General features: G+C 43.9%; 1 protein-coding gene across 1 annotated transcript in view; it reads right to left on the minus strand.

Moving 5' to 3' along the window:
* ulk4 (unc-51 like kinase 4) overlaps nt 1-27,285 on the minus strand; it is a 176,672-nt gene that overhangs the window by 57,724 nt on the left and 91,663 nt on the right. The window contains exons 27-30 of the mRNA XM_056286926.1: nt 26,370-26,421; nt 23,796-24,024; nt 22,093-22,185; nt 8,998-9,046 (exon numbers count right to left, since the gene is read on the minus strand). Of these exons, the coding sequence (XP_056142901.1) occupies nt 8,998-9,046; nt 22,093-22,185; nt 23,796-24,024; nt 26,370-26,421 (423 nt within the window). The remainder of the gene's footprint in view (nt 1-8,997; nt 9,047-22,092; nt 22,186-23,795; nt 24,025-26,369; nt 26,422-27,285) is intronic.

Raw genomic sequence — 27,285 nt, forward strand, 5'->3', positions numbered from 1 at the left:
TTCATTGGTCAGTTTGGACTTATGCTTTGATTTATTAAAGTTCATAGTTGAGAACAGTTTCTCGCACAGATAAGAGCTGCCGAAGACACATGACCTGCCTAAACAGTTTGGACAACTGTGGGAATGTTTGGAAAGCTCTCTGAGAAACTGTCCAAGCATCTCCTGCTTTCCTTGTGCCTCTCTGAACTTTGCCTTGAGTTCGGTGTTGCACAGCCAGTCTATGAACTCCATTTGAAATGTGCTTGGAGCACTGTCCACATTAAAGGAGAAGAGGTCCGCAAAAAACTGGAAAGTTGTGCTGTAAGTCTTAAAATCAGAAAAGCGATGCTCAAACTCCTGCTACAAACTGTCAATGGCAGTCACATACTCATCAGCATTGACTCTGGCACCATCATCAAAATTGACTGGCATGTTAGGAAGTGGACAGATCTTTTCTCTGTGAGCTGTGCTTTCCATAATCTGAGTTTCACAGAGAAGGCTTTCACACTACCAAATGCTACAGTGACAAGTCGGTTTGGCCCCTGCAGTGTTAAATTAAGAGCGTTAAGTGCCTGTGTGATATCAACTAAGAAAGCTAAATCCATGAGCCATCTGGGATCATCAAGCTCAGGAATATGTAGCCTGCCTTGTTTCATGAATTCCCTGATTGCCTCCTCAATTAAAAAAAAAGCCTTTTCGGGACACTGCCCCTGCTCAACCAGCGCACTTCTGTGAAGTGCTCCAGAAACACACAGAATTGACGGTGTTGTAAACCTCTTTATCTGATGTACTTAGTGCATTTCACCACAACAGTCATAACACTGTCAAATTTCAAGCATTGGCTGCAGAGTGCCTGCTGCTGAATGATGCGGTGCAATGCAACTGCAGGATCTACATTCTCTTCCTCCAGCTTTCTTTGAACCAGAGCTACAAGCCCATTTTTTTCTTCCCGTCATTGACAGGGAACCATCAGTGGTGATTCCAGCCAATTTCTTCCGAGGTAGACCAGCACTCTCAATTGCATTGCACACCACCTGAAATATATCTTTGGCTGTAGTCTTTCCCTGTACTGGATATAAAGTTAGCAGTTCTTCTGTTAACTCAAAACAAAATTGATACCCCTTACAGCAAGCTGAGCATTGTCATTTACATCTGTGCTTTCATCAAGTGCCAAAAAATAGTGTGTGAAATCATTTACTTTAGTGCACAACTGTCTGTAAAGTTCGCCTAACAACTCGCTGATCCATTCTGCCATTGTATTTGGGCTGAGACTGACATTTCCGAATAAAGATGCCTTCTCTGGGCAAATGATATTCGCTACCTGCAGCATGCAGTCTCTCAGAAACTGTCCCTCCATAAATGGCTTGCCAGTCTTTGCTATTGTCTCGCTTACCACTTTGACAGCTGCATTGCTCGCCGTGACAGTATAATCCGACCAAAAATATGAACCCAGCAGATCTGCTCAACCTGCCATATACTTGGGAGGATTTCGGTGTGTCGAGGGACGCTTTCCTCAGAGAAGAGCCAGGCTTTTTCAAGCTCCTCACTGCCATCTGGAAGTTTGCCCAAGAACTGGCTTTTTTCCCAGTGGAAATTCCAGGGTAACCCTGTTCCTGTTCCTCCCAAGCCCGGCATGTCAGCCTCCCATATTTTCTCGGAGTCTCGACTGCCCAGCGTCCCAGAGTCTCGGCTGCTCAGCATCCCAGAGTGCCGGCTGCCCAGCGCTGTACTGCGGTGATCCTTCCTGTTCCAGAGTGGTCGGCCTGTCCCTGCCTATTCCTGCTCCTGAGCCATCAGCTGTCTCTGCTGACATCCAGGCTGATCCTGTTCCCGAGCCTCCAGCTGACCTTGCTGACGCCTGGCCTGATCTCGATCTGTCACCTGCCTTTGGGCTTTTGAGGTTGCCTGGTTCCAGCTCCCGGCTCCCCGTGTCTCAAGCAGCCCTGCTCCCCATGTCTCCGGTGGCCCAGCCTCTGACGCCGGTCTCCTGGGCGGCTGTCCTGTCCACGTTGCTGACCACCAGGTCATCCGACTGCCCGTCCGCCAGAGCTGCTCCACCCTTCAGTCCTGCATGCTGGTCACCCTCCAGATCGGTTGCATCCACCAGTTTAGTCCACAGGCCATCTGCCTAAGATCTCCGGCCACATTCATCCACTCCTTGACCACTTGGTCCCGAAGCCCTCCTTCAGACCCCCTCCACCCACCCTGCTTGGGGCTTCTGGTCCATTTATTTGGGACGTCTGGAATCTGTCCCCTGGGGGGGGGGGTCCTGTCATGGTTGTGTGGTCTGGTTTTCCAAAGCTCACCTGTTCCCCATTCCCTGATTGGCTTGCCATGTCTGTTACTGCCTCTGCTTTGCTCATTTGTCCCCCATTCCCCCTGATTGGTGTGCAATTTCTGTTCCGGCCCGGCCCTGCCCTGCTCACCTGTTCACCATTTCCCTGATTGGCTCTCCAGTGGGTATAAATTCCCCCTGGTTGCCCTGGCTCATTTGTCGGATTATAAATGTTACCTATGCTGGCCAGGTGCTTCATGCCTTTTTTGTTGTTTTGTACCTGTTGCTTCAGTTTCTGCAAGTACTCTTTCATTAAAGCCTTGCTTTATACCAGCCTGTCTCTGCTGTCTGCATTTGGGCCCTGCTTTCACCATGACATTCCTTGTAAATTATACAGCTCACGGGCACATTAAATTCAGTGAAGAAGTAGTCGCATGTCCATTTCTCTTGGAAGTGTCAGTGCTCCTGGTCAACTTCTGGCTTTTGAAAGTGACATTTACAAAACATCTGCAAACGTTGAACAATTTATGTAAGTGAGCTATTCCGCAGTGGGCTAGCCTACTGGGTTTATGCACTCGTGTTGCATGGCTACAATGTGTGTATGTGTGTGTGTGTGTGTGTGAGAGAGAGAGAGAGAGAGAGAGAGAGAGAGAGAGAGAGTGCAGCAAAACTAACATTAGGCTACGTCATCTGCAACTGGCCTCACAACTAATCTTAGTACTTAGAACTAGAAACACAGAAACGTTTAAAAAAAACACACAAAGTAATATGCAAAATGGGTACGCAGTCCAGATCTCTTAATAAATCTAAAACATAACGCGGGTGGAGTTTGCATGTTCTCCCCGTGTCTGCGTGGGTTTCCTCCAGGTGCTCCGTTTTCCTCCCACAGGCCAAAGACATGTAGGTCAGATGAATCGGCCATACTAAATTGTCCCTAGGTGTGAATGTGTCGGCCCTGTGATGGCCTGGCGGCCTGTCCAGGGTATCTCCCTGCCTGCCGCCCAATGACTGCTGTGATAGGCTCCAGCATCCTGCGACCCCAATTGGGATAAGCGGCTTGGATAATAGGCATAACGCGGGCCACATGTGGCCCACAGCCAAGTAGTTTGAGACCCCTGGGTTAAATAGATCTGTCTACATCATTCTACTGTGTGTGTGTGTGTGTGTGTGTGTGTGTGTGTGTGTGTGTGTGTGTGTGTGTGTGTGTGTGTGTGTGTGTGTCCCCGCAGATAGTTTTTGGAAGGTTCTTGGACCCTTTCTGCATCGATTTAACCCTTCAAAAATATTAAACTGGTCTATGTAAAGACACTGACTGTTCTCCTCAAAAAAAACAGCAACATTAATTGTGAAATCTATCTGAATGTGGTTAAATTAAAATAAATGAAAATAAATAAATGCATGTCAACAATCTGATATATGCTTGGTTTGCCAGTAAAGACAGCCTACTCTCATATACATAGAATGACTCAAGTGGCAGCGCCACACTCAAACCAAGATCAACAATTATATATGGGAACTCCATATTTTTTATCGCAAACCTCTGTTTTGAGAGGTAAACGGTGTTCTTTTTTTATTTTTTTATCTTTTTTAGCACTACCTTGTTTTAAAGTCACATCTACCCCTGGGAACTGTCTAGTTCAACCACTGGCATAACTAAGGTTTAACTGCCTCAAAAGTGATGCGTGGCAGTAGTTGCTAAAGGTACAATCCTCAAATTTAAATGTAAACAAAAGGGTCGTGCCGCAGTCAAAATAAAAATTACAGGATTACATAAATTGGATCCTTTATCATTTCCCAAATTGATTGATAGGTCTCTTAATACAAGGACTAATGCTAGATTCACACCAAAAGCTACATTAATTTTATTCATGATACAAACCGAGTGGCGCTACCAACTAGCTCGAGTAGCACCAGTTTTCAATCAAGTTAATGTGACGACACTGTCATACAGCATTAGCAGTCGCATTAGCAACAGCAATTCTGTGTTTTCAGGGCAAATGAAAACTTAACAGAGATTCCAACAAATCCACTGACCTTTCAGTCACCACACCAGTTCTCTCTTAATTCAGTCTCTGTATGATACCAAAATGGCATCATACAACTTGGGACATATAGAAACAGCACAAATGAAATCCTCCTCCATTTCAGCTTCTCTTCTCCAGTCTTGAGATCAACCAGAGTAAGTGATCCCATACAAAAATAAGAAGAGAGGTTTCTGGGTAGTCAAAGCAGAGGCCAGCCGGCCACCAAACCACATCACTAACCTTTAGGCATCCAGTGCAAACTGTTTCCTACTTAGTTCCTTATAGTTGTTCCTATGTTTAAATTGCAATATTCAAATTTCAGCTAAAGAGCATTATCATCTCCAAAATAACCACTGCCTAGAGAGTCATCTTTATACAGTATCATAAACATTACACTTTCAGTAAACACAAAATATTAGTCCTACTATCAAAAAGCTATTTAACATTCTGTCTCTGCATAGCTGTTATACTTCCCAAGGTGAAGAGTCAGTCTAGTTACATCCTGGCAGAACAGCAGAGAAATTTTAGGTTACAGATGTAACCCCTGTTCTCTGATAACATGAGTAAGGTATCTCACTATGAGGTATGCCCCCCTGGTGTAGTCCTCAGAAGCCCAACACCATTACGCCAGCTGGCAGTTGTGACAACTGCATCAAGAGGAGGGACATCCTCTCCCTACAAAAGGGATGATGTGGCATCATCAGCTTATTCAAAATAAGCACACCTCTTCCTTGTTTCACGCAAGTAGGTGGTCTGGTGAGATACCTCACTCATGTTATCAGAGAACCGGGGTTACCTCTGTAACCTAAAGTTCTCTTTCAAACATTCGCTTGGCATCTCACTTTGGGGATATACTGACTACCGTATTGCCAGACAAGCTCATCTTTTAGACCAAAAGCTAATCATAAGGCTGATGGATCGCGACCCTCAGAGGAGCCCACCCTCAGTATGGTATGTGCCAAAGGAGGCGCAATGACATCCAATGCACAGAAACTTGCAAAGGTATGATGTGAAACCCAACTGGTCGCCAAGCATATATCTTGGATAGACACACCTCTCAACAGGGCCCAGGATATTGCCATCTCCCTTGCAGAGTGAGCGCATAGACAAGCTGGGGCCTGAAGCCTCTTCCTACAGTGAGGCAAAGAATGGCTTCATTAAATCACTCAGTTAATTTTCCTTATCAGATTATATTTGTCTCTATCTGGCGCAACATTCATTTGCTGTGTCCATGCCATTGTGATAATGTGAATAATTATAATGGGAATAATTTGAATATTTAATCATCTCTTTCATTCTTTCACTCACATGGGCCGCTGTGCTGCTCTCCCGTGAGCTACGCTCCCCTCTCTCCACCAAGGTTAAACCACACCCTCCTAACACAGTGATGTACTTGTTTATTTGCATATAGAGCAGGGAAGTGAGATCCGATCACAAGTGGTCACTTGAGACACATGTGGCGACGCATTCTAATGAAAGGTGTGAACTGACGTACTTAGAGCTGTCCACTTATGATCGGCTCACCCAAGACACATGTTAATACCAGATCTAAATAGCCTCTAAGGTGAAGAAATCAGGATTTCGTACACGACACAGAAAAATTAGCACCTGGCGAAAGACTGGTTATCTTAATTTGTGGACAGTTAAGCTACTAGTCCCGTTAGCAGTCACATCTAGAGATGTAGCTTTCGGAGTGAAAAGCAAGGAGAAGTGTTTGAATAAGCTGATGACACTGCATCATCCCTTTTGTAGGGAGAGGATGTCCCTCCTCTTGATACAGTTGTCACAACTGCCAGCCAATGGCTGGCGTAATGGTTTTGGGCTTCTGAGGACTACCCCATAGTGCGATACCGAGCAAATGTTTGAAAGGGAACCTGATAGATCACAGTGCATAAACAGGACGTCCCTCTAATTACAATGTCCTCAGCCTCAGGATCAATCCCCTCCCTAATGTACCCATATCTAACCTACCCATCAAATGACGATGACTGTAATACAACTGTCTTCATCCTTGCAATTTTGAGACAACCAAATATTTTTGACTTGAAAGTCCTAATCCCAGTGTTGATATGAGCACTGCCGAGTTTGTGAATTTATAGGTCTATTATCTCTTCACATAGGGGGAACAGTTTTCCAATGTTCCCCTGTTTTATAGCATTTGCATAATTTGCTAGATTTATTAACTTTAGCCTCCTATAGGTCACATTGACATTTATGTTTTCAGGGGAGAAATATAGCAGGCTGTCAAAAGACGCCTATGGTGCAAATAATCATCAGTCCAAAATGTTGGGGGAAAAGATAAATTCTTGTCAACCTTTCGCTAGTCATTTTCTCTTAGTGGTTCTAATTACTTATTTCAATTGCTCATAACCAGCTAATGGAAATGCACTTGATTCGTGTTTTTTTTTTTACTTTTCTAAAAATCTGTTTAACATCAGGATAGAAACATGACCATTGACTACGGTATAGCTACATTATTTTATATATACTATATATATATATCTTTTTGTTTTGTTTTTTTTCCGAAACCATCAATGGTGTTGATAAAAGTGCTCAACTAATGAGAAGTGGAATATCAATATAGATGTAGGAAAAAAACTTTTAATACATAGCAGTACAAGCTTGTTTCGTGCATCGCGCACTCATCAGCTGCTAACTGTAATCATCATTAGCTGCTGATGAGTGCGTGGCGCACGAAACTAGCTTGTACTGCTATGTATTAAACGTTTTTTTCCTACATCTATATTGATATATATTATAATATATATATATATATATATATATCACATTGGCAGCTGATGAGTGTGCGACGCACGAAACAAGCTTATACTGCTATGTATGAAAGTTTGTTTTTTTTCTACATCTATCTTCATATTCCACTACTCATTTGTTGAGTACTTTTATCAACACCACTGACAGTTTCTGGGGGGAAAAAACGCTACATATATATATATATGCATGGCCTCATAAAAAGAATATCTTGTTTACTCATGGGAATGCTGATGGGATGTGCCAGTCTTATAGCCATCTATCTATACCCTGGTACAGGTATTGCACATATTGCACATACTATACAATCAGGTGAGAAGATTTTCAGATAAGAGATACAAGACAGTAAACAGTGACAGAAAGTAACAATCACTTTGATTGCCACTGTTAGGTCTTAATGACTTTATCATTGTTTCACCATTTTTAGCGTTTGCACTTAAAGAAATTCATACCCCTTCAGCTGAGAAGGATTTCGATGAGTATTTTTCCTACCGATAAATAACTAAGACCGGGTTTATTTACGAGGATTGTTCGCAACTCCTTTTCAGAGCTCCTTTTTGCTTTCAAAATTTTAGCTGCAGCTAACTGATTAACAAACACTGGTCTGGGCAGGCGCTTTCATGTCTCAGGCAGGACCACTTTATCATCTAGATCAATAGACTTAACTCTGTTTTTCCATGACAACTGTGATAAACAGTGATCAAACAGGTCCAGACAGGGGTAATCAATCCAGATCTGAGCGACTCAGGCAGCACTAATCAAGCTAAACTTAAGTGGTGCAGAGAACTAATAGATGCAGACATGACTGGTTCAGATCGTAACAGTAAACAATCAGCGGTGGACTTAATCAGGCAGTTGGGTTGGAGTGTTTAACATTCTGCATCGTCTAGTCAGGGCTGGACAGGCAGTCATGCAGAACACTGATTTCAGAGCAAGTGTGTGTACATCTGTGTGTGTAGAAGATTGAGAAGGAAAAAAAAAACTTCATTGGAATATACAAGCAGTTTGCTGAATACAGAATCTGTTGTGTGTGTGTGTGTGTGTGTGTGTGTGTGTGTGTGTGTGTGTGTGTGTGTGTGTGTGTGAGTGAGTGTGAGAGAGAGCAAGAGAGAGTAGGGGAGAGAGTGTGTAAATGCAAACAGAAGGTCAGGTGTAATAAATTGTTTACTCAGGACACTGTTATGCTTCACTGATAACACACTGTGTGTGTATGTGTGTGTGTGTGTGTGTGTGTGTGTGTGTGTGTGTGTGTGTGTGTGTCTGTGGACGTGCACATGGATGCCGGTATGAGTTTAGTGGCGTCCATATGCCACTCTATTAGCCCCTCCCTTGTCTGTGGCTGACACATCAGTCAATTAGACCAGCCCTCTGATAGGTAAACACAACTCATGCTGATTTACATAATGCACCAATAAAGGAGGGGGGCAGAGAGGCAGAATGTGAGAACAAGACGATAGTGGGGAAGAAAGAGAAGGGTTAAGATAAAAACACAAGGGCACTGGTAGAGTTGAGAGTTAACACAACTAAATGCAGTTTACCCTCCTTTTTATTCAGGATTATAATTTACTCACCTTTTTTAGAGCTGACAAAAATATTCATTACATCAACTTATAGCACACATCAGTAAATTGTATCAAACTGATTGTATTTCAACGGTAAAATAAATAAGTTAATACTTCTCTGATTTAAATTTAGTGCTTTTCTATTTCCCATAACTTTTGATTTTCCAAACATAATGTTCTTTTTCCCGTATTTTCTATTTCCCCAGCATAATTGAAAAGTTTGAAACAGAATGCAGCACAACATGACACAGCAGCATAGAGCCACGCAAAATGGAGAATCAAAATGATTGACTTGGGCTTGATTAACTGACTGATGAATCCGTTCGTTTATTGACGGGCGGATTAAAAGACTGAAGAGCTGATACGTTGACTGAGATTGATCACTCACCATGACAAGCTGAAAGACCACTGGTAGGATCCTAATGTGCTTGATAAGCCTGAGAGACGACAGGAAGGAGAGAGCGGGTGAGGTTGTTAGAAATTAATTTAATTTGGTGGAAATTTACTTTATTGGTCGCACAAACGTAGACACACACACAGACACATACACGCACACACACAACTATTTTATCTTCATTAAGTGTGGAGTTCCGCTGCACTGACTCTCGAGTGGTACAGGTGGAAGGAAGGGGAGAAGAGAGAACACACGAGGGGATAAGGGAGAAAAGAGGAAACCGGAAAATGGGTTGAAGGGAGAGAAGGAGAAGAAGAAGAGAAGGTGAAAGGTGACAGGAGGAGAGAAAGAGGAAAGTGACGGAATTGATGAACCGGAGGGAGAGACTGGAGACAAGAGCAAGGCTCAGCTCACTAATCTGAAAAAAAATGCGAAAAGGGAGGAAGGCAGAGAGACAGATGGATGTCTATGTAAGAAATTACCTCCTGTCTACTTATTGATTAAAGCTCTCTGATGCACAACCTCTTGCTTCACTGTTTGTATGTTGTGTGTTTGAGTGTGTTTGCACATTTGTGTCTGTGTGTATTTTTCTTCAAGAGGGCGAAGGCAGACTATAATAGGAACAAAGAAATTCTCAAGTCAGACAGCTGTTTGCAAGCTTAAGGTAACTCAGCCTGTCCACTAATTGAAAAATCTGCCTTCATGCTGACTATGATGTATAGCTAGGCTGGAGGACATCAGACCCCCTACTGGAGCCATAGCTATACAAAGAGCGACACAAAAAGAACTTGATTCACCTTGAAAAGGAATGTAGAAAGAACACCAGTGACAACTTTCCCAAAACAAGAGAGCCTACTTCCCCCCCCCCATGAAATGAGACTAACCAAGGGCCAGAGGAATTAACAAATGCACCCCCCCACACACACACACGTTGATTTTTCAAATAGAAATAACCAAACAAAAAATAGAAATCATATCAAATTACCAAATACTGAAAAGAAAAAAAAGAACCATCCATCCATTTTGGAAATTGCTTATCCAGGTCTGGGTTGCAGTATAAATGGGCCAGTACAGAAGCTTCTTCATCTTCCTCCAGGTCCTCCTGGGGCGTTCTATGAGCATTCCCTGGCCAGCTGAGAGATAATAATCCCTCCAGCATGTCCTGGGTCTGCCCCGGGGTCCCTCTTGAGATTGGTTGCACTTAGTATACCTCCAGAGGGAGGCACTGGGGAAGGGGGGGGGTCCTCATTAGATGGCTGAACAACCTCAGCTGGTGAGTTTCTGTTTAGAGGAGCTGCAGGTTCTACTTTGAGTCGCTCCAGCATTGTTGACCTTCTCATTTTATCACATCGGGTGAGCTTCACAACCCTGCTGAGAACATTTACACCAATTGTATCCACGATCTAACTCTTTTGGTCACAACCCATAGTTTATAGCCCAACTTGAGAGCTGGAGTGTACGTTTACTGGAACATTTCTGCATGGTTGAGCTCCATCTTCAATGCAGCAGTCTGATACAACATCTGCCCCACTACAGCCACTGTACTTACCCAGCCGTAAAACTCACAATCCCTTTTACCCTCACTTGCATATAGTCAAGTCAAGTCAATTTAATTTGTATAGCCCAATATCACAAATTACAAATTTGGCTCAGGGAGCTTTACAGCAACACAACATCCTGTCCTTAGACCCTCGCATCAGATAAGGAACAACTCCCTAAAAAAAAAAAACAAAAAAAAAAAACTTTAACAGGGAGAAAAAATAGGAAGAAACCTCAGGGGAAGCAACAGAGGAGGGATCTCTCTCCCCGGACGGACAATACAATATAAACAAATTTGGAAAAACTGATCCTGAACCCAGCCACATATCACTCACTCACAAACCATCCACTCACTTGTTGCCTCTCAATTTGGTAACTCCTGAGTAGCAGAAGGACAACTCCAATCAAAACGTTTGGCATCAGAGCCCGTCGCTCACACATAGGTGAGACCAGCTATATGGAACTACTTCCCCCTGAGGTTATATACCATGTACCGAGTACTAGTTGCAGTTACCAAGATCGAAAACATCTATAGGTTTGCTCTGCCCTTGCCCCTTACCCAACTGGCATTGCACCTGACACCTTCCCTGCACCTTGCAGGTGGTGAGCTGATAAGGCAGTGGCCCCACATGTCCTGAGCTCAGATGAGCTGTGGGGATGACCTGGTCACCAGGCGTTCTCTGGTGACCACTTCTCCCAGGCCTGGTTTAGAAGTGACCCCTGGCATCCTTGTTCTAAGTAAGCCACCCTCTATATGCATCAGAGTTATCGTTAAGGGTCTTGGTGATAAAACAATAAGACAAGAAAAATACCATCTACGGCCCTGCATGTAAGACATGTGAATAATATACAAAAATGAAAATATTCCGCACATTGGGTAGAAAATACATAACGGTTCTAAGCGGTTAACTAACAAAAGTGGACTAAATTTGTGGAATGAACACAAATCGTTCAAAATGCAATTTAAAAATTATCGCATTGGCTTAGACTTAATCATGTCATGACTTGGCCCACCGGTAATTAAAATTATTTCTTGATTTTGTGAGGAAGCTATAAGTACAGTGACATGAGCCAGCGCAAAGCACTACCCCGTTATTGTTGACTGGTCTCTCCAGGGATGTCGTACATGATAACAATCACTTAATAGCAAAACTACTGTCTCTATGTACTGGTGACCTGGCTCTAAGGGGTCTGAAGTGGGCTGTCTATTCCAGTAGATACGACCATGTTATCTTTTATGTTACAACAGAGCATGTTTGGTTTATGATAAGCCACACATGCCAATTTTGTTTGTAAAATTTGAAATCATTTGTTTGTCACTCATAGGGTGCAACTCAATGTCAGGTGGTCAGAATATTTTGAAAATTCTTTATATGATTCAGAGGGGCCTTATCACATTTCGAGCAGTGTTTCTTTTCTTGACATGACAAATGAATTTAACCTCAATGTGGAGGTAGGTGTGTGTGTGTGTGTGTGTGTGTGTGTGTGTGTGTGTGTGTGTGTGTGTTCGTTTGTTTGTTTGCGTTCCTAAGCATGACGGATGGCTTCCCATTAGCACTGTGACAGGGCAAAAGAAGAAAGACCTGACCTGGCCAGGCCAGCACTACATGATAAACTAGACCACCTCTGGATTACGCACCAGCCGAAGATCAATGGACACCACAACACCAAACTTTGAAGAAACTCTATCACAACAGCAGATATATCATAACTGCGATAAATACAACAACCCGTGCTATGTAAGGTTACGTTGTCAGCATTAGAATGACTCTGTATAGGGGGCGCCCGGGTAGCGTAGCGGTCTATTCTGTTGCCTAACAACACGGGGATCGCCAGTTTGAATCCCCGTGTTACCACCGGCTTGGTTGGGCATCCCTACAGACAAAATTGGCCGTGTCTGTGGGTGGGAAGCCGGATGTGGGTAAATGTCCTGGTCGCTGCACTAGCGCCTCCTCTGGTCGGTCGGGGTGCCTGTTCAGCAGGGAGGGGGAACTGGGGAGAATAGCGTGATCCTCCCATGCGCTATGATCCCCTGGTGAAACTCCTCACTGCCACGGGAAAAGAAGCGGATGGTGCCTCCACATGTATCGGAGGAGGCATGTGGTAGTCTGCAGCCCTCCCCGGATCGGCAGAGGGGGTGGAGCAGCGACCGGGGCAGCTCAGAAGAGTGGGGTACAATGGGCTGGGTACAATTGGGGTGAAAAACAAGGAAAAATCCAAAAAAAACAAAAAAGAATGACTCTGTATTAGAGCACTAGACCTACAACCAAGACACTACCTTGATATATTGCACATTACAACAATACCATTAGGACAAAACTGCTTAAATAAAGAGCACAAGCAGTTGTCTTTTTATTCAATTCATTTCACACACATCCCTGACATCTAAGAAGTCAAATTTTGTGATTTATTTCTCAGAAAGAACGTTGATAAATGTTTCGAATCATTATCCCCAGCCAGACTCAACTTCCCAGTGAAATGGCTCAGTCTGTTGCGGTGGGCGAGTTAATTCAATGACCAAAAGCTATGTTTGGTTGACAATACCATCAGTTTGGCAAACCCCCCTTCCCCTGCCTAGGGTGAAAATCAACTTCATGAGATGTGACACAGCATGCAACCAACACGTCCAAGCCACAATCTCCCTTTCCTCCGATACCCATATCACCCTGGCGGCAGGCTCACGAATTTAGTTACGGTGGTTAAAGCCGAAATCCACGATTTCTCTCAATTAAGAAGTCGTGAAACGTGATGACTATGTGGCAACTCTGTAGAACAGCAGAACAATGTTCAGTACAGTTCAATGTAGGAGGCAGCTAGAAATGTAGACCTGTTGCTACTGATTTCCTAGACTACAAACAAGATGTAGCAGCCATCACTTGTGCGTCATCAGCCCAGCAGTAAACAGCCCCCACCCTTATACGAATGGCCTCCTCATACCAACGCTAATGCAAGCAGTCTAATGTACTACAGACCACCAAACTATATTACAACATTGTTCTACGATAATGTTGATTGTTTGTACAACAGAAGTATTGCCGCATTGTGTTGTTTTTCGCTGCTGAAATTGTTTTCAACGCGTATGCATTTGCTGCTGCACCCGTGTTGGTGGGACAAAAACAGTTCAGCAGTGGTATACAGACACGGTAAGGTTTGTGCAACTATGGGAAATATGCCAGTTAGTATTATGTAACCTGACTCCATGGTTCAGATGGATAAGATAATGATTCACCAATGGAGAAAAATCACAGAATTCAGCTTTAAGGGCACTTCTGCAACAGTTGTCTGAGATTTTGAACCGGTGACTTCTGAGGCGCAAACATACCTAACTTTCAGAAAACCACTGCCAAGCTCTTGATACACAGGTAGTCTCCGGGTTACGAACGCCGGGGTTACGAACTCCCGTACTTATGAACTGACCTACGTAAAGCCTTTTTTTTTTGGCTCCCCCCCCCCCTTTTTCTCCCCAATTGTACCCGGCCAATTACCCCACTCTTCCAAGCTGTCCCAGTTGTTGCTCCACCCCCTCTGCCAACCTGGGGAGGGCTGCAGACTACCACATGCCTCTTCCGATACATGTGGAGTCGCCAGCCACTTCTTTTCACCTGACAGTGAGGAGTTTTGCCAGGGGGACGTAGCGCGTGGGAGGATCACGCTATTCCCCCCAGTCCCCCCCCCCCAAAACAGGCACCCCGACCGACCAGAGGAGGTGCTAGTGCAGCGACCAGGACACATACCCACATCCGGCTTCCCACCCGCAGACATAGCCAATTGTGTCTGTAGGGATGCCCGACCAGGCCGGAGGTAACACGGGGATTCGAACCGGCGATCCCCGTGTTGGTAGGCAATGGAATAGACCGCTACACTACCCGGTCGCCCCAAAGTCTATTATTTTAAAAAACTGAGTTACACACAATGGTTCGTACTAACGAACGGACGGACTACTTTGCGCAACGCTCAAAACACTGCACGTTCTAGGTGGTTCGTCGGCCCGAGGGAGAACAACACCACGCTGTCGTCACCATTTCAAGTCAGATCATGTAAACATTGTTGTGCGTTGTGTTTTGACTTAAATTTTTTGCGTGTTTACCCTCATAATCGTGGCTTCAAATTGTAAATCTGATGCAAATGATGGTGATGCATCGAACAAAAGGAAAACGATCACGACTGAAACGAAAGTGGAAATAATGAAGCGCTCAGAGAGAGGTGAAACACCCATCGTTTTTTTTTTCACTTACACGGTGATGTGAGCCCCGAGCGGGCTCTTGTTTCTGGCGTCAAATGGCCGGCCTCCGCCAGTCACAACCCGCACCCGGGACAGTGGCAGGCGGGGAGTTTGAAATGTCAGAGATGTTTTTTTTATACCTGTACACACATTCTCTCTCTCTCAATTATAAATACTGTACTGTAGTTACATTTATTATTATTACGGCATTGTTATATTCATGATGTTTTAGGGTAAAGATATATACTATATACTAAGACAAATATTTGGCTAAATGATGCTCGATGTGAACTACGTAACTGTCCCGACTTACATACAAATCCGCCTTACGATCAGACTTGAACACGGAGCTCGTTCGTAACCTGGGGACTTCCTGTAGTAGCAGTGAGAATCTTCCAGATCTCATCCATATGTGTCACTCACTACACTGGTGACGTTACCATGAGGATCTTCATAAGTTCCCCTGATTTAGATAGGATTTAGCCATAAAGTTACAAACTCAAGGTAATTTATTGTTCATTTTTTTCCATGGTGATTTGAAAGACTGGGTCAGTGTCAAGCTATCAAATCATGTTGAAGCAGACTGGATGTTAACAATTTTAAAACATGCATGTTTATGAGATCGTACATACAGTGGCAAGTATTTCCCAAAATAGCCAACCTAGTTAAATAGGATAAATGCACAAGTCTAGCTTATATGTACACTGGCAGCTAACGGCTAAGAGATCATGCAATTTTGAAGCATTCATATACACATGCTCGCTTTGGTAGGTGTGTGTGTGTATATATATGTACATACACATACACATATATGTATGTGTGTGTGTGTGTATGTACATATACACTACCGTTCAAAAGTTTGGGATCACCCAAACAATTTTGTGTTTTCCATGAAAAGTCACACTTATTCACCACCATATGTTGTGAAATGAATAGAAAATAGAGTCAAGACATTGACAAGGTTAGAAATAATGATTTGTATTTGAAATAAGATTTTTTTTTACATCAAACTTTGCTTTCGTCAAAGAATCCTCCATTTGCAGCAATTACAGCATTGCAGACCTTTGGCATTCTAGCTGTTAATTTGTTGAGGTAATCTGGAGAAATTGCACCCCACGCTTCCAGAAGCAGCTCCCACAAGTTGGATTGGTTGGATGGGCACTTCTTGCGTACCATACGGTCAAGCTGCTCCCACAACAGCTCAATGGGGTTCAGATCTGGTGACTGCGCTGGCCACTCCATTACCGATAGAATACCAGCTGCCTGCTTCTGCTCTAAATAGTTCTTGCACAATTTGGAGGTGTGTTTAGGGTCATTGTCCTGTTGTAGGATGAAATTGGCTCCAATCAAGCGCTGTCCACCGGGTATGGCATGGCGTTGCAAAATGGAGTGATAGCCTTCCTTATTCAGAATCCCTTTTACCCTGTACAAATCTCCCACCTTACCAGCACCAAAGCAACCCCAGACCATCACATTACCTCCACCATGCTTAACAGATGGCGTCAGGCATTCTTCCAGCATCTTTTCATTTGTTCTGCGTCTCACAAACGTTCTTCTTTGTGATCCAAACACCTCAAACTTGGATTCATCCGTCCACAACACTTTTTTCCAGTCTTCCTCTGTCCAATGTCTGTGTTCTTTTGCCCATCTTAATCTTTTTCTTTTATTGGTCAGTCTCAGATATGGCTTTTTCTTTGCCACTCTGCCCTGAAGCCCAGAATCCCGCAGCCGCCTCTTCACTGTAGATGTTGACACTGGTGTTTTGCGGGTACTATTTAATGAAGATGCCAGTTGGGGACCTGTGAGGCGTCTGTTTCTCAAACTAGAGACTCTAATGTACTTATCTTCTTGCTCAGTTGTGCAACGCGGCCTCCCACTTCTTTTTCTACTCTGGTTAGAGCCTGTTTGTGCTGTCCTCTGAAGGGAGTAGTACACACCGGTGTAGGAAATCTTCAATTTCTTAGCAATTTCTCGCATGGAATAGCCTTCATTTCTAAGAACAAGAATAGACTGTCGAGTTTCAGATGAAAGTTCTCTTTTTCTGGCCATTTTGAGCGTTTAATTGACCCCACAAATGTGATGCTCCAGAAACTCAATCTGCTCAAAGGAAGGTCAGTTTTGTAGCTTCTGTAACGAGCTAAACTGTTTTCGGATGTGTGAACATGATTGCACAAGGGTTTTCTAATCATCAATTAGCCTTCTGAGCCAATGAGCAAACACATTGTACCATTAGAACACTGGAGTGATAGTTGCTTGAAATGGGCCTCTATACACCTATGTAGATATTGCACCAAAAACCAGACATTTGCAGCTAGAATAGTCATTTACCACATTAGCAATGTATAGAGTGTATTTCTTTAAAGTTAAGACTAGTTTAAAGTTATCTTCATTGAAAAGTACAGTGCTTTTCCTTCAAAAATATGGACATTTCAATGTGATCCCAAACTTTTGAACGGTAGTGTATATATATATATATATATATATATATATATATATATATATATATATATATATATATATATATACATATACACACACACACACACATACATTGTGACAAAGACAAGGGACACATGCATGGACTTCCACACAACACCAGACAAACATAGCCTACCAACACACACACACACACACCACCACCACCAGCAGACAAACATAGCCTACCAACACTCAAACACACGCGCACGCACGCACGCACACACACATACACACACACCATTTCCCACCAGCGTGGGGCGCTTTGGCTAAAGGTCATAGTAAATGCAGTTGTTTGAAGGTGTGTCTGGGCTGTGATAATGCAGGGAGAGACAGCAGGCTGCCTTCCCGACGTTAATGTCCCCAATTTACCATCTAATTACTGCATGGCTGGCTTCACAGCTGCACTTATCTAACCAGGACCCAGGCAATTTAATTTCTGATTGTACAACTGCAGAGAGAGAGGTGGAGAGAGAGAGGGCATAGAGAGGGGAAAAGAAACGTAGAGTAACGTTAATAAATTACAGAGATGGAAAGCGAGTGAGAGACAGAGAGAAAATGTAGAATATTGTTAATAACGTGAGGGGAGAGAACGAGACGGAACGAGACAGAGATGTAGAGAGCCGAGTGCTGACACCAATTTGAAAAGTTCACGTCACTCCCTGGCAGTGCCATGAAGAGAAGGGGGCGAGGAGAGTTAGGGAGCGTGGGGGTTTAGAATTAGCGATAAGAGAAGTAGGGGAGAATTCAGCTGAGAGGACGAACCCTGACCTTTGGGCAAGAGGGAGGGATGGATGGATGGAGGCGGAGAGGGAGAGAGGGGAAGACTCGTGATGAGTGGAGTGTTGCACTATTAGGTCTGAAGTAGACGGAATGAGTGGATTGAGGAGGGAAGGAAAGACAGTAGCGGAGGACAGGAGGAGAGAAGCGTTCAGCCGCATCCGGCATTCAGTCGTAAACTGGGTTTGAGTGACAGAGGCTGCAGTATGAAAGACAGAGGTGAATTTTTTTTTTCTTTATGTCCACCCATATGTCAAAATGATGATCAAATTGGGGACCTTCTTTTTGAATGAATAAAAAGTGATAAATCATTAACCAAACCTCGCCCCCAGTACTGGGACAAGCTCTGAGTGGAAAAAGCAACACCACAGAGTTGCTTTTTGGGGGGGGGGGGGGGTTGGGGGGTTGGGTTAGACATCATCATGAACAACTCCAATTTGAAGGTTCGAATTTGTACCTCTAAAACAGTAACCCCTCACCGGCACCCAATTAAGAATACTACACAACTCTCAATTGTGCCCCCCCCTTGGCAGATGCAAAACATGAGGAGCATCTGGTAGCCTTGGTACCATCTCTATTTTTGTGTCGTCAACCCCCCCCCCCCCAAACACCCGGTAATGAACATCTATTTGTTGTGTCTCTCATCCTTTAATCCATCACCTCCTCTTTTCCCTCTCCCTCCATTATCTCTAGATTCTTCTTTCCCTCTGAGCATTTACTCTGCCTCCCCCTTTCCAAACTGCATCCTCCTTTTTCTTGTCTACAGACTTCCCTCTTTACAGGGAGAGAAGAGAGATGACCGAAGAATCAAGATTTACTGACGACTGCTGTCAGAGTCCATCTGTCACACACACACACATACACACACACACACACACACACACACACACACACACACACACACACACACACACACACAAAGGTGAGTCATTTGGTGGTGGGACCAGGAATCAGCAGAATCCCTCCGCAGTGAACAGTAGAACATTAGGAGGCACATCATGATGTCTTTTCACCTCTCCGTCTCTGTGTCTCAGAAGAACGCACGCTCGAGAGATGTTATTTTTGTAAGTTCCAAAATAGCTGATGAGGGTTATTTTATTCCACGGTCGGTTTTATTTTCACATCAGCAATCATTTTGTCTGAGTGGGTGTCGTATATCTTAAAGTGGAAAGCTCACTTTAGAACAAACGACTCATAGACTCGGATAGCGTGCTAACGGCTGCCAATCGCCATCTATTAAGCTGTTACATATCACAGATGAGATGACAACTTATGCTCGCCGTAAACTCCCCTTTTTAAACTGGTCGCTGATGCATGTTAACAAACGCTGGCTTTGTGAGGGGGGAACAGAAAGCCTTGAAGAGAGTCTCCGGCTCTCCAGCAGGGCTGCTAGCTAGGCTGATGCTGCTGCTAGCAGTGAATACACATCAGCTGCACTGATAAATAAATGAATACATTCATGTGTTTTCTGCAAGTTAAGTGCTCATGGGTGGGTGAGTGTGTTAGCATGTGTGAAAGGTTGCTGTGTATGTGTGTGTGTGAGAGAGAGAAAGAGAGAGAGAGAAACTAACAGCTGGTAGTAGTTCACAGATTTGAGTTGGAGATGACTGACCTTGGCATTGAAATATTACACAAACAGCGGTTTTTGTGTGTGTTAGTGTGTCTATGTATCAATATTTGCTTGAGCTGCACAATGCTCCCAAACTCCCTGAGCATTTGAATAACAAGCCTTTACCTTTAAACAATTCTTAACATACCAAAGATTATGGAGGGATCATAGCAGCAAGTATCAAAATCTCGAAGTTTAAGGTTCACACAGGGATAGGAATTAATTTGTGCAACATCATTCTCAGAGCGCCACAAGGTCGTGTTCTGAGCCCATTCCTATGCAACCTGGGTACCCTCTACAACATCAACTGCATCAGCCCCTCACCCATCACCATGTACCTCATATGCTGATGACACTGCTGTACTTGTACTTATTAATGAAAATGACTCTGTTAAAACCTATAAGCATGCCATTTTCCACTTAACACAATGGTGTACAAACAACAAGCTGCAGCTAAATGTTACAAAGACAAAATAACTGCTCATCCCATAACCCCACTTCCATCAGCAATGAGACTATGGAGATTATAGAGTGGTTCAAATACCTCGGGCTCACCTTGGGACAATAATCTCCCTTCCAATCAACGCACCACTGACAGCCATAAAAGCTGCCAGCAAAGATTCCCCATTATCTGTAAACTCAAATCACTTTCTGTTGCCTCCCACCTTCTGCCACCGCTCTACAAAAGCATAACTCAACCCATACTGCTCAATCTGCCTCTTTTCTACGTCAACTACAACCAATAAGAGTAAACTTAACAACACTATAAACACAGCCTACAAAATGCTTGGCCTTCCCAAGTCCCAACCCAACCTCTCAGACCTTAACAGCAAAGCCATCACACACATAGCACTTACTACAGCATATGACCCCAGGAACGCTCCTTGACCCATTCTTCACTTTCCTCCCATCTGGTTGTAAGCACAGGTCAACAGTCTCGAGAAAAGCCTGTTTTCACAAGATTTTCATCCCCTCTGCCACAGCAGCTCTAAACAAAATACCCAGCTGAAAGTCTCCGTCAGTATCTGTGTACCCATGTGCCCCGTGTGGTATTGAATACGTATGTTTGTAGCATGTAGCTGTACTTGTATACTCAAGTGTGAGTGTATGGATGTATATACGTAAATCTGAATGTAAACAAATTTACATTTGTAGTACTTGACATAACTTTAAATTTGTATTTGTATGTAAACTTGTATTTTAATGAAAATGTTGTGGCACAAAATTCCTCAAAAAGTACAATCAAGAAACAATCTATCTATCTAGTATGGTGAGTTTAAGTTTTGGTGTGATGGGACTTAACAGTATGATATGGCAAGTTATGAAAGTTGTAGTATGCAGTGTTCTGTTGTGTTGTTGTCTGTATGTGAGTGTATAGCATCTTTTGGACTAAAATCCTGTGATTTTCCTGAGTTTGAAATCCTGGTACTGTTGATAAGACCACCTCTCAGACCAAGTCGATTATAGGGTTCTCCTGGAAAGCTCCCTGCAGCGGGGGTTGTGCGCAAGTGCACTTGTTCAAAGTCAGCTTAACTGTTTCAGGAAAGGTTAAAATAATGCCTTAAACACACAGACAACACACCAGGGAGAGGAAGAGCTATGCATACATGGAGATGCAGCCGCTCTCTCCGGTCTACAGGCTCTGTAGAGCATCTTGTTTTCCACGTATAGCTTTTTTCTCTGATGATCAAATCATCTGCATGTGTAATAAATCCTCGACAAACTCAGTATTTGTGTCTCTGTGCCAACATGACCCTGGTTTTGACACACCCCTTTTCAAATACACTCAGAAAATCATTGGATTTTAGGGGTGCCCGGTGTCTCACCTGGTAGACTGCATACCACATAAGACTGGGTCCTTACTGTAGCAGCCTGGGTTCAAATCGAGCCCGGGCCCTTTGCTGCATGTCACCCCCTCTCTCTCCTCTAACTTTCCTGTCTCTCTCTACTATCACTATCAAATAAAGGTGGAAAATGCAACAAAAAAAAATCTTAAAAAAAGAAAAACATTGGATTTTAGTTGTCAGGCCCCCTTGGTTCCCCATCCTGTCCTGTGTTTGCGTCTGTATTATCCTCTCCTTCTTTATCTTGAGTTACAAAAAATGGCAGGTGAGCCAGTTTATTCGAAGTGTTGATGGTATTTACACAACACACAGCCACTTTTTGCTGTTGTTATTACATCAGCTCTATGCTGCAGTTACGGTGCCGTGGAATAAGAGTATTTGGCCATGAGAATGTGATGCCATCGTCTTTATGTTCCCCAAGGAAATGCAGACGTGCATTTTTCATTGGTTGCGTGCTTAATGTACAAGGACAAGACAGCGAACATGCAATTGCTTGGACTCTGGAACTTTTTGGGCCAGAGACCTTTCCCACCAAAGGTGATCCCAGGAAAACCAAGTTTATGGTGAAAGCTGTATATATATCTGTGCGCATGCCTAGGTGTATGTGTGCACACATGTACCTGCAGATATCGGCACTGTGTTCTGTCATTGATACCAGCAGCTTGAGAGCATAGAGGGAGACCGGCTCTTCTGCAGAGAGGAGAGAGTCGTACCTAGATGGAAAGACACACACACACACACACACACACACACACACACACACACACACACACACACACACACAGAAACATATGCACTGAAGAATAACAGTATAACATTTGGCTCTCTTGGTGTCAATAATTCATGTGCTGTATGGCTCATTAGTAACAGACTGTAAACTGGAACAAATTATAAGAGGAGCGGAGAGGAGAGGAGAGGAGAGGAGAAGAGAAGAGAAGAGAAGAGAAGAGAAGAGAAGAGAAGAGAAGAGAAGAGAAGAGAAGAGAAGAGAAGAGAAGAGAAGAGAAGAGAAGAGAAGAGAAGAGAAGAGAAGAGAAGAGAAGAGAAGAGAAGAGAAGAGAGGAGAGGAAGAGAAAGAGACAACCACTGGGTTGGGTAGGGCTGGGGACATGTAACACAAGAAGAAAGTAGAGTGAAAAGGAGACAGAATGAAATAAAGGTAAAGGGAAACAGAGAAAGCAAAGAAAGAAAAAGCTGTTTGGTACATACTTGTTGTCTCTTGCACACAGATCACACCAAAACACAGACACGTCTGTACACCAAAACACAGACACGCCTGTAAACCAAAACGTCGTGCCTGTTTTGTGTTTTTGTTAGCCTGTTATGTCAGCTGCGTGACTATTATAAAACTGTGTAGTTGATGCTAACTGTGTACCACAACGGATGTGGCATGTAGCTAGATCTACGGGGGGGTAAGAGAAGTAAAAAAAAGCAACACATTTTTCTTTTGTGATTACACTTCTTCTTAGGGCAGGCATACAGGAATTTAAACAGGATTTTTGGGTCCCAGACAAAATTTCAAGATCATGAGGAAATCATAAGACAACCAGTGCGCTTCTGTCACCAACAGTTGTTTAATGTAAGGTGGACAAATGCTCTTGTGATCCGGTCTTAAACTAGTCTGGGACTCCTGTCAGACTATCACTTCGGTTTACTTTATCTTAAGTCTTTGGTCTTGGATCCTGCAGTGTATGCTACACAACGATTGTAGACTGCATGGCAATGAGACATTTTCCGCTGCGGAGCCATCAACACCCAACGAGCTCTCAGCACAACAATGGTACAAATATGGCCGCAAAGGAGAATTGTGTTACTTGGACGGCAGAAAGGATTCTTTTGACCAGACTTTTTTCTTTTTCTTTTTATAGTTGTTTGTCTTGGGTTTTTTTTGTCCACACAACTGATTGCAGATATAGCAAGTTCCAGTGCCAGCTGTTTGTCGGCTTCCTCCAATTTGATAATCATGTCAACACTGCTGTTCTCGCGATAACTCGCTGTTCTCGTGATAACTCAGCACACGCCACCAGGATCTGGATTTAATGGGTTCAGTGACTAAGAACTGGTGAACGCATCCTCTATCGTGTGTTCCTTTTGATTACACCCCCTTCCTAAATGTAGTGCGCACAACTACAATGGAAAATGTGTGATGCTGACCATTGCTAGGATTTTGAAAACCTCAGGTGTGTGTTCTGTATGAGACAGTCATAAAATAGAGTAAAAGGAGGGACACAGACTAAGAGAGGTGTACAGACAAATGAGAGAGACAGGTAAACAGGCATGCAGAGACAGGGAGATATTCAGACAGACAGAGAGCACAAGTCACCTGGGAAGCAGAGATGTGGTGATGAGAGCTAGTAGCTGATTACTGCTTGTGTGCCCTTTGCCTCCCTCCGCTGTTCTGTCCTCCCCTTTTCTCTTACTTCCTAGTTCCCTCTCCTCTTTGTTGCCTTCTCCCTCCATCCGCTCCTCCCTCTCATCCTCAGCTCCGCTGCCTGCCTGCAAAAGCAAGCTGAATTCTGACAGGACCCTCAACACACACACACACCACTCCACTGGAATACACAGAACACACAGACACCCATACGCACACATACACACGTGTTAAAAGACAGAGTACCTCTGCATAGGGTGTGTGTGTGTGTGTGTGTGTGTGTGTGTGTGTGTGTGTGTGTGTGTGTGTGTGTGTGTGTGTGTGTGTGTGTGTGTGTGTGTGTTCATCAGTACCGTACAGATCTTGGCTAACAGGTAAGATGGATTTACAGTCAAGCAGATAAGCTCGGTGCATATTAACACGCTGATGCCTCAGTGAACTCAATATGAGTAGTATAACCCCACTTAGTCAACTGACACTTATGAGGCTTGGGTTAAATTAGTCAGTTTTAAGAGGATTTTGTACTATAATATTGCATTTTTTATATTAGTATGATGCATGCCACAGGCATTGTAAATAGATGTAAAGGTCAACTTGCATGATTGCATTTATATTTGCATAAAGGACAATTACGAGGAGAGGCAATTTCACTGATTTGCTGACTTAATGGTCTACTGAATAAGGTAATAAAATTAAATGGCTGTTGGCTGACTCAGAATTTCTGTATTTGGAGGAATTGATGGAGGAATATAAATTGGACGGTATCCATTACAGTCTTGAGACTTCATAGGAGCTTAAGAATGGAAGAGTAGGCATTTTTTTAGGGTTAGGTGTTAACCAATTCTCCGTGGCTTACCACTTTGATTAGGAATTTTTAGCTAATCTACTTTTCTTTTCCAGAAGGGGCACCTGCTAGGAGGAACTAAATAAATACAAACAGTGCAGAAAAGACTGATAATTCTCATAATTCTGCCAGTTTCATATTGGCACTCTCCTGTTTTCTTCTCCCCGCAGAGTTAGCTACTGCAGATTGTATAACTTTTAGAGGATGAGAGCAAAGTATCACAATCAGAACTTTTATAAAAGGAAAAAAAAATGCATAGGGACTCTTGAGTTGCTCATAGGGTGCTATGAAATGACGCGTCAAAAAGTGGCCTGGTCCAAATGACCCACAGGTTCCAGGGACATCATCTCACCTTGGATTGCATTAGACATATTCGTCCTGTTGTTATTTGCAAGCCCAGACTAAGTACATGCAGGATTATACACAGGACACCAGCCCATTAAAACATACCAGTACTCCGGCATGACAGGACCTACAGAAAAACTAAGCCAAGGCTTTTTTTCCCTACTGGTTCAAACCCATTGTTTAAAAACACAGTAATAAGGAATTCTAATGATGCTACTATATGCTGGATAGTGGTGTTTACTAAAAATGAAATCTGGTGTCCGAGTAGTGTAGCGGTCTATTCCGTTGCCTACCAACACGGGGATTGTCAGATCAAATCTCCGTGTTACCTCCGGCTTGGTCGGGCGTCCCTACAGACACAATTGGCCGTGTCTGCGGGTGGGAAGCCGGATGTGGGTATGTGTCCTGGTCGCTGCAATAGCGCCTCCTCTGGTCGGTTGGGGCGCCTTTTCGGAGGGGAGGGGGAACTGGGGGGAATTGCATGATCATCCCACGTGCTATGTCCCCCTGGTGAAACTCCTCACTGTCAGGTGAAAAGAAGAGGTTGGCGACTCCACATGTATTGGAAGAGGCATGTGGTAGCCTGCAGCCCTCCCCGGATCGGCAGAGAGGGTGGAGCAGCGACCGGGACGGCTAGGAAGAGTGGGGTAATTGGCCAGATACAATCGGGGAGAAAAAGGGGGGGAAAAGCCACACAAAATAAGGAGCTCTGCATTGGACTGGGCATTCAAGGCCTCTTCCTGTCTCGCCGTGTACCCTCTCTTTGTCTTTCTGCCAAACTCTCTCTGTCACTCTACCTGCCCGTCATCAGTTTTATCTTGTGTTGCTGTTCCTCCCTCCTCTTGCTCTTGGTCTCCCTCCTCTTACCACAAAAAGGTGAATCAGTTCATGTGCACACAATGTTAAGTGGGAGAAAAGTTTCATCACTCATCCAGGTGACTTTGTCAGTCTCAGCTGACTGCAGGTATTACCCAACCTTACAAACACACAATGGCATAATGACTAAAAACAACAATTGGTTTCATATGCAAATCACCGTGACTAAGAACTACAGTCACAGCAATTTGCATATGAAACCAATCGTAGGTTTCGGTCATTATGCAACTGTGTGTTTATAAGGTTGGGTAATACCTGCAGTCAGCTGAGACTGACAAAGTCACCTGGATGAGTGATGAAACGTTTCTCCCACTAAACATTGTGTCCACATGAACTGATTCACCTTTCTGTGATTTCCTTACCTGGATTGTTGAGAATGCATACAGACATCCCTCCTCTTACCTTTGCTCTCTCTCTCATATATATAAATATATACAAATATATAGGCCCCCTCTTCTTACCATTTCTGCTAAAAGCCAGGGTCATAAGAGGTGGCAGGATGGCATTTTCAACCTATAAAAGAAACACACACACACACACACACACACACACACACACACACACACACACACACACACACACACACACACACAGTGTTACCACATAATTAATAGGTTTGTAAACATGATATGTAGCATATCCAGTGGAGGATCCACAAGTACAGCTGAAAAAGAGGAAAGCCCCTAAGTAATATTTTTTGACAAGAGGTGTGTGGGCCCTGTGATGGCCTGGCAGCCTGTCCAGGGTGTCTCCCTGCCTGCCACCCAATGACTGCTGGGATAGGCTCCAGCATCCTCACGACCCTGACAGCAGGATAAGCGGTTTGGATAATGGATGGATTGATCATCAGAAATAGCGGGACTTTGCCCGGTTGGCCAACCTGCTTGTTTGGGCAGATGTCACGCTGCTGAACTGTGAACATAACCTGCACTGTTTTATTGCCCGCACCCACTTTGATTTGGCCATGCTCATTTTGAACCATGCTAATTTCGGCTGCTCCTGTTAGGGGTCGCCACAGTGGGATCATCCGTTTCCATCCCTTCCTGTCCTCTGCATCTTCCTCTGTCACACCACTGTCCATATTCTGTCTCCCTCTCACACACAGATGCCTTTTTGGGGTGGAGGAGCAACCCCTAGATACTTGAACTTGTCCACTGGTTTTACAGAACAAGATTAGTCAACATCGGCTCCATCTCCCAGCTAATGATTGAAGAGCGTAGCATGAAGGAAGAAGTATGAAGTTGAGAGAGAGCGACTGCCGTGGTGTAAAGTGAACAAAATGGAGAGACAGAGAAAAGCCAAAAAAGGTGCCACCACAACAGTGAGAGAATAAAAACTATGGGTTCGCAGGGTTGATGTAGCCAAAATGTCTGAAAT

This window comes from Lampris incognitus, chromosome 9, assembly GCF_029633865.1.
Source record: "Lampris incognitus isolate fLamInc1 chromosome 9, fLamInc1.hap2, whole genome shotgun sequence".
Taxonomy (NCBI): Eukaryota; Metazoa; Chordata; class Actinopteri; order Lampriformes; family Lampridae; genus Lampris; species Lampris incognitus.